Source organism: Cajanus cajan, chromosome 9, assembly GCF_000230855.2.
Source record: "Cajanus cajan strain Asha chromosome 9, NIPB_CcT2T_4, whole genome shotgun sequence".
Taxonomy (NCBI): domain Eukaryota; kingdom Viridiplantae; phylum Streptophyta; class Magnoliopsida; order Fabales; family Fabaceae; genus Cajanus; species Cajanus cajan.
Window position 1 is genome coordinate 49,279,378 of NC_138525.1, and position 8,378 is coordinate 49,287,755.

The 8,378-nt window shown below is 35.2% G+C and overlaps 1 protein-coding gene across 3 annotated transcripts; it reads left to right on the top strand.

Annotated features, from left to right (window-relative positions):
- The first annotated feature begins 3,170 nt into the window (after positions 1–3,170).
- On the top strand, positions 3,171–7,373 carry LOC109793778 (homeobox protein ATH1). 3 transcript variants are annotated; one of them, XM_020353251.3, is made up of 6 exons: positions 3,171–3,605; positions 3,901–3,981; positions 4,232–5,528; positions 6,025–6,383; positions 6,709–6,769; positions 6,933–7,373. In XM_020353251.3, exons 3-6 carry the CDS (start codon positions 4,386–4,388, stop codon positions 7,095–7,097), a joined length of 1,728 nt encoding a protein of 575 aa, XP_020208840.1. In that variant the 5' UTR covers positions 3,171–3,605; positions 3,901–3,981; positions 4,232–4,385; the 3' UTR covers positions 7,098–7,373. The 3 variants fall into 3 exon arrangements, with proteins under 3 accessions (XP_020208840.1, XP_020208846.1, XP_029129924.1); XM_020353257.3 differs by lacking the exon at positions 3,171–3,605 and adding an exon at positions 3,617–3,734; XM_029274091.2 differs by lacking the exon at positions 3,171–3,605 and having other exon boundaries at positions 3,742–3,981.
- The last annotated feature ends 1,005 nt before the right edge of the window (positions 7,374–8,378 follow it).

Sequence of the window (8,378 nt, forward strand, 5' to 3'; positions counted from 1 at the left end):
TATTAAATTAATAAGCAGGTATCTGTATTTTATTTTTTTAAGTTTTTAAGTCTTCTAGTTAAAATCACTAAAAAAAATCTTATAGTTTATAAATTTTATAACTAAATTTTGCATTCATTAACACTGTTATAATTAAGTTAGTTTATCTTGACTTAATTTTGTGACATGACAATTACTTTTCTTTTATATTATGAAAGAAATTGAGAGACATAAAATGAAGAAAAAAAATATTCCATAATCATAATAATTAAAAAATAGAAAATAAAAGAAACAAAAGAGATTAATGTTTAACTATGTCTCCAACATAATTAGTTGGATTGAGGATACTTATGTTTAGAGGTGTAAAAATGGTAGAGTCTGTCGTTGATTCCGACCTAACAAACTAATAGGACCAAGCCGAACTAACAAAATTTAGGTTCGAAATCTATCAAGTTTATTTGGCTCAAAAATTTATATTTTTCTTTGTAAAATTTGAATAAAATAAATAAATAAGTTAAATTAATTTAATCTGGCCTGATAAGTCACCAGATTAGGCTGGAACACTACTTGTAAAAAATTTGAGTAGGATCATACTAATCCACTTATAAGCATTGGACCTTGCATGCCAATCGGGCCAAGTTGGATTAGTGTGTTTGGATGTGATTTGGTAATTCACATTCTCCCTTGAATTCACATCAATTATTATAATTGATACAAAAGTTATTGTACTATCCGTACCGTTATGCCGAGCTCAAGCTCGGTATCATAGCGCAGGACAACCTCAGACATGTGCTGGGAGATCTCGGTCTAGACAAAATTCGTTATCTAATCAGATCATAACTGATCTCAGGCCCAAGGCCCAACGAAATCCTAATTCACACCAAGGTACGTGCATTACTTATACGAGACTAATACTCCCACAAACACTAACTTTAGCATCGGAGTCTCTTTTGCAGGTACCACCCCCATCTTGGAGCATCAACGTACCAGTGAAGGAGGCTCACCGATCTTACCCAGCGGATCATCCCTACCTTGGATTCCCGGTAAGAACATTTGGCGCCCACCGTGGGACCGATCAAGACAGCTCTTATCGGCCACGCTTATGGTTTTCACCAGAAGCCATAGCAGACGCGCAACAGACGACCTAGATCACACAACTAACATGGATAACGAAGCAGCATTGAGACGACTGATCGAGCAGGTCGAGCAGATGCTGCAGCAACACGCCGCAGATCTACAAAGTATGCATGCCAAGCACGAAACTAACTTAGTCGCGATGCGTACCGCTAATGAGGCTGACCTAGCGGCGCTACGCGCCGAGAACGAGCGTATTCGCGCTCAACTCCCTCGGCGTCCCTCTGATCAACCCCCTCAACAAAGCAACCTGCATGAGGAGGAAGGGCACTCAGTTTCTCAACCGCCAACAACGTCTAGGGCACCAACCCCCAGGCCTGCCACACATCGGTCTCACATACCGACCAACAGGTCGACACATGACGTAAGCAACGCTCCTGCCCACGTCACGGGAAATCAAGCGACCTTCCGCCGTCATCCTTTTGTGGACGGCATCATGGAAACACCTCTCCCTTTCGGGTGGAAGCCTCTCCACATCAACCGTTACGACGGCACCACGGATCCGGACGAGCACATCGATCTGTATACCACACAGGTAGATCTTATTTTATTTAAGTCTTTTAGTTAAAAACACTAAAAAAAATCTTATAGTTTATAAATTTTATAACTAAATTTTGCATTCACTAACACTGTTATAATTAAGTTAGTTTATCTTGACTTAATTTTGTGACATAAAAATTACTTTTCTTTTATATTATGAAAGAAATTGAGAGACATAAAATGAAAAAAAAAATTCCATAACATAATAATTAAAAAAATAGAAAATAAAAGAAACAAAAGAGATTAATGTTTAACTATGTCTCCAACATAATTAGTTGGATAAAAGATACTTATGTTTAGAGGTGTAAAAATGGTAGAGTTCGATGTTGAGTTGGGTTAGATTTTATAAAATGTGGCTTGAAAATAATTAAGTTAAATAAATCTAACCTAACAAACTAATAGGACCAAGCCGAACCAACAAAATTTAGGTTCGAAATCTATCAAGTTTATTTGACTCAAAAATTATATTTTTCTTTGTAAAATTCAAATAAAAATAAATAAATAAGATAAATTAATTTAATCTGGCATGATAAGTTACCAGATTAGGCTAGAACACAAAACTCATAAAAAAATTTGAGTAGGATCATACTTAAGGCCGACCCAAGTATAAGGTTGTCGAAGTTCTAATTTTAAGTCCCCAAAATATATTTTTTTTACTTATAAAACTTAAGGAATCAGTTGTATTAGTACTAACTTTGATTTGATGATCATTATCTACACCTAGTATTGTAAGGACTGCGGTTTGATCCTAGTATTATATTTTTTTGCTAAAAGTTCCTTTTTAATGAGTGACTGTTGATTTTCTTGCTACTTTCTCTTATCTTTAAAAAGACCAAATTTCAAAATTTATTTTAAGCCTCAAAATATGTTAGGTCAATCTGAATCATATTAATCTACTTATAAACATTAGAGTAATCAAACCAAATTGGATTAGTGTGTTTGGATGTGATTTGGTAATTCACATTCACCCTTGAATTCACATCAAATTATTATAATTGATACAAAAGTTATATATATTAATTTCTAAAAATTCACATCACTTTAGCTTTAAAATGAATTTCAAATATGTTTTTAGCTTATGTTAAACTAAAAAAAATGTTACGAGTATATATTTGGAACCAAATCCAAAATATGAATTATCACTCTCTCTATTTCTACATCTTACAGAAGAAAAGAAAAAAAAAAAAAAAAAGGTTTTTCATTCGATTAATGTGATTCTTGTTTGGAGTCGATTTTAAACATGTATTCAATCATTCCATAATTTTTTTCTTTGGTGCAATAAATTCGTTCATGGATGGTGAAGGGACTTTCACTCCAAAGTTTGTCGTCATTTATTGCCTTGCATACATCACCATGAATCTCTTTCTCATCTCCCGGTTTCTGTGTCTAGCCATCCACACCAAAAAGTACATACTACACAGCTACATCACAAGCCTAATATTAGTAACACACTGTTTCCATTTCTCTCTCCTAGTCTCCTTCACACGTCAAACCAAATAACAATACAATTCCCCTCGTGCCTTTAGTTGTTACATTGTGTAGGGTAGCCTCGGCACTTGCTTACCCCATTTGAGTCATGTTTCTGTTCACGTTACCATCTTGTTTTAAAATAGCTAAAAAACCAAAGGGCTTTCTCCAAATTGTTTCTGAGGCCCCCTGCTGTGAACAGAAGAGAGAATCAAGATATTTTGATTGCATTGCATTGCATTACAGTGAAGCATATGATAATAATAATAGTAATAGTTATAGTAATAGTAATAGGTGTTGTTGAAGACAGAAGAGATCAGAGAGGGCCCGTTAAAGGCTGCAACACAAATGAGTGGCACTGCACCAAAGGCTACTACTACTGCCTACTGTGTTCTCTCTCTCTCTCTCTTCTTGTTTTTACTCATTCGTGGCTCATCCACCTCCATCTATCTCACACCTTTTTCATTCACTTCCAACAATATTAGGTGCATACCTCTTTGTTTTGGAATCTAATCTCTCTTTTCTTCTTCAGCTTTTACACTATCTTCAATGCTTTTGGTTTTCTTTGAGGTGGTTGTTTTTTATTTGCAAAAGGACCAGATAAGACAGATGGGGTTGTTTTTGCTTCTAAAGATATTAATAGTCTATTTCTTTACATTTGTGTTTTCTGCTTATGGTTATAAATTGTATTCTTTAAAGGTCAAATTTGACGATCCTCTACCTTTAGAACTTGGAATAGCCAAAGCTTATTTTTTTTATGTTCCTTTTTTGTTTTTGTAGGTTCTTGGAGGGTAACTACAAATCTTTTGAATAAGTTTTCAAATGATGGCTCCACTTGTTTTGGTGGGTGATAAGTGATAGGTACTAACTCCTTACCCCTGTGCTCAAGGGAAGGTTGCTTCACTTGGTTTTGCTAATGAGCATGCTTTTGACTTTGTTCTTCTCTTTAAATCATTTGCTTAAAAAAGCTATCTTTTTATTAATTTTTACCTTTCATCTTTCAGTAAGTGGTCTAGTTTGGAATGATGATCAATCAAGTCACATGTGGCACTGTTATCTATTATTTTTTCTTGTTGCCTTGTTCCGATTTATTTTCTTTTATTGTTTGCAGCATGGACCTATTTTCCTCAAGAGTAAGGTAATTTTTCCAAGTCAGGGGATAGGGAGATTCTACCAGTTCTGATTACCATTAATTTGAACAGTGGCAATGCTGTTCTGAAAGACCATTGAAAGAAATATCAAGAGCCTCTTGTTGCATTTCCTATATGGAGAACAATATGTACAGTGCTCCACTGGACATGGCTGGCCGAATTTCTACTGCCATAGAAGAAATTACACAGCATTTAGCACCAAAGCCACTGGTTCATTGCTATTCATTTGACCTCAATAACCAAAGCCACATTATAGATGGAATTCCAGTACTTGCTGGTGGAGAGCAAGGTGAACCTACAAGTGATGTCCATGTAGATGGTTGCTTCATAAACCCTGCTACCATTGCTGATTCCAATTCATTTATTGCATCACAAGGAAAAACTGTTGTAGGAGATGCCTCAAATCCTATTAACAACAATGACTTTCACGAACATTTAGCTGGAGGAAGGCCAATTACTTCTGCTTCACTAGCTGCTAGAATTAGTCTTCAAGAAAATCTAGAGAATTCTTCAGCAGCTTTGCCTCCTTCATTCTGTTCATTGGAGGCAATAGGACCATATATCTTCAATAATTGGCAGGACACATCAAACCCTTTACATGCAACTTTTGGTGATCATGCCTATGATGAATTACCTGGTATTCATAAGTGGAATGTGAACAAGTTTCTGAAAGCTCCTGAGGTTGATGGGACTGGGATCCTGGCTTATTCAACCATAGGAAATCCAAACCTGGATCAAAATGGATGGACATCGTCAAATGTTGCAAATTTGGCCAATCTTGCTTACAATTCCTCTAATTGTAGTAATGAGCTTTCACTAAGTCTTGCAAGATCTCCAACTACAGGTCAGTGCTCAGAGATGAGCTGCTCTGACGTGTCTAATCGCATGAATGTAACAACAATGTCAGGTTTGGAGCAACCCTCCTGCAGCAGCAAGGATTTGTCTATGAGATTAGATTCTAACAAACATGTCCAGTTTTCACCAGCAATCTTGGGGTCCAGATACCTTGCTGGAATTCAAGAGATACTTACTCAAATTGCAACATATTCATTTGAAAACGTAGAGCTGATGAATTATTCAGTTGCTGGTGTTAGAGCAGGAGGGAATAATAATTCAGCTTCAGCTTTCACACCCAAGAGAAGGGTAGCAATTAACCAAAATGCAAATTCCATGTTTGAAGCACATGTAGAAGAATCTCCGTTGGAAAGACATGCAACTGAATCAAACAAATCCCAACTTCTCGTTCTTCTACAGCTGGTAAAATGCAAACTCTTGCGCCCTTTTGTTACCAGTAGAATAGAATAAAATTCTATTTAAATACAAGTTAGAAGCGCATTTGAGAGTTTCTCAACTGAAAATAAAAAATATTTTTCAATAGAAAAACTCTCGAAGATTCTAAGTTATGTTTGTAGTTGAACTATACATGTTTACTTTGCAGTTTCCATTTTGAGTTTAATTTCAATAAACACTTAGTTTAAATAATTGTCAATTAATCAAAATCATCGTTAACTTTTTAAAATAGTTATTGTTAAAGCTAGCAAACTATATATTGTGATTTGTGAGTGGATTACGAAGTAAAAGTTATTTATATAGTTAGTTCGTAAACTATATATTCTTTTATTTTTCCTAATTAAATGGGAAAATTTGGTAATACTCATGATAATGGTTAGAGAAACAAATTGTGAGAAATTGATAGTAATATATGAAAGTTTTCATCCTGACATAATGAGAATAATCATCTTTTTGTGATCAGGTGGACAACCGATACAGTGAGTGTTTGGATGAGATTCATACTGTTGTATCTGCATTCCATGCTGCGACTGAGCTGGATCCACACATCATGCATGCACATTTTGCACTTCAAACGATCACTCTCTTATACAAGGACCTGCGAGAGAGGATTAGCAATCATATTCTTGCCATGGGACCAGATTTTAACAGCTTGTGCTCAGAAGAGGAGAAGGAATGGTGTGTTGAAACTTCATTCATTCAAAAGCAATGGGCTCTCCAGCAGTTGAAAAGAAAAGATCACTTATGGAGGCCCCAAAGGGGCTTGCCAGAAAGATCTGTCTCAGTTCTACGCGCTTGGATGTTTCAGAATTTCCTCCATCCGTGAGTTTCAAATTATAGAAGAATATAAGATAAAATAAATTAAACTTATTAGTTTAAATCAACTTACATGCATCTTAACTTTCATTGAAGCTAGATATGAAAACTTCTGTTAAAGTTGCACCTAGACTAATTTATCTTAACCTATAGAAGTTTATTTATTTATTTTTTCTGTAAGTACTTGTCAATAAGCTTATCTAAAGTTGGGCCACAATCATAAGCTTTTTGAGCTGCGATCATCTTATAACTATTCAGTGAATTTAAAAGTTGTGCATGGATCCATCCCAAATCCATGTTTTTTAATATGGCATGATTTGATGGATTTCAGGTATCCTAAAGATGCAGAGAAGCATTTACTTGCAGTAAAAAGTGGGTTGACACGAAGCCAGGTACTAGTTGCTCTTGTTACACACATCCTTTGATCCTTGCCAAATAGTGGTTGTTTGGGGAGGAACAATCTGCTTTGAAAATGCAAACCTTTAAGAAAATAAATAAATAGCAAACATGTTAACATTGATGATGATTTGAGCTGTATTATGGTTGATTGATCAGGTATCCAATTGGTTTATCAATGCGCGGGTTAGGCTATGGAAGCCTATGATTGAAGAAATGTATGCTGAAATGAATAGAAGAAAAGCTTGTCGAAATGAAGAAGGAATGGAGAGCACTCATAGAAGCAGGTTAAGCATGAACAATCAAATGTTGAATATCAATTGAAGCTGGAGAAAGTCACTTGCAATCAGTTTTTAGATGTTTCCAATATTATTCTTCTATCAATATTTTTCTTCCATTTGAATAGTAAAGTAGTTGCTAGGGCTTATTATAGTGATAAAAGACTGGGCCTTTCTCCTTTTGGCCCATCTTGGAAGTTGGAACATAAGTTTTATTTATATATGTTCAAATTAATTTTGTAAAGATGACAAAAAAAATATTGCAAAATGCTGCTAGGTGTATGATTTATTACTTCTCATGGCAAGTTTTTTTTCAGGCTTTTACCTTTTTTTTTACTAAGATATAATTATATATATATATATATTTTTTTTTTTGATAAGCAAAATAAATTAATGGGAGTACAAGGGGTACCCCAACCCGTTACAAAATACAAAGTCACCTAAACAAAATTCAACGTAATCCATACAAAAGGTAATCACTTGATTGTACTTAGGGATGGCAACGGGGCGGGGCGGGTACGGGTTTCATGATACCCGTCCCCGTCCCCGCAAGTTAAACTCATCTCCATCCTCGTCCCCATACCCTTCGGGTATAGATTTTCATCCCCATCCCCTCCCCGTCGGGTATCGGGTATACCCGTACACGTATCCGTACCGTCAATTTTTTTATTTTTTTATTTTTTATTATAAAAAATGATATTTTTTAATTATTTTTTTATTATATTATAATTATAATTAAGTTATTTCTTTATCTTATATTATAATAAATAATCACACATAAAAAAATATTAAATTTTTTTAATATAATTAAATTAAAAGTGAATATTAAATTAAAAATGAGAACGGGTACGGGTACGGGGTGGGTAAGTACATACCCGTACCCGTACCCGATTTAATATATCGGGTTTTAACCGTACCCGTACCCGGTCAAACCGGGTATTCCCCGTCAAAGTCGGGACGGGTTCGGGTATTACCCGCGGGTACGGGTATATTTGTCATCCCTAATTGTACTGTCTACCACCATTACAAAACTAGGCCAAAAAATGTCATCTAATAATCAAAACAAGTTCAGTAATCAGAAAATCAGATATAAAACTAACATCCTGATGTGTACAGAATCAGAAAGAATCATTATTCCATAAATTAAGGCAAACACCAGGGAAAGAAAATCTCGCTGAGAATGGGTAAAAAAATGACTTATCTTTGGTCTTAATCTAGTTCCAGCTACGTAGTTTGATTAATTCCACTAAATCCGTAATTGCCACCACTTTGTCTTTAAAAATTACATAATTTCTAGCAAGCCACAGAGACCAAATTGTGGCTAACC

Coding starts and splice junctions, on each gene's coding strand:
- LOC109793778 (XM_020353251.3), top strand. CDS start 4,386: ATGGAGAACAATATGTACAGTGCTCCACTGGACATGGCTGGCCGAATT. Junction 5,529..6,024: donor TTCTCGTTCTTCTACAGCTG/GTAAAATGCAAA, acceptor TTTTGTGATCAG/GTGGACAACCGATACAGTGA. Junction 6,384..6,708: donor TTTCAGAATTTCCTCCATCC/GTGAGTTTCAAA, acceptor GATGGATTTCAG/GTATCCTAAAGATGCAGAGA.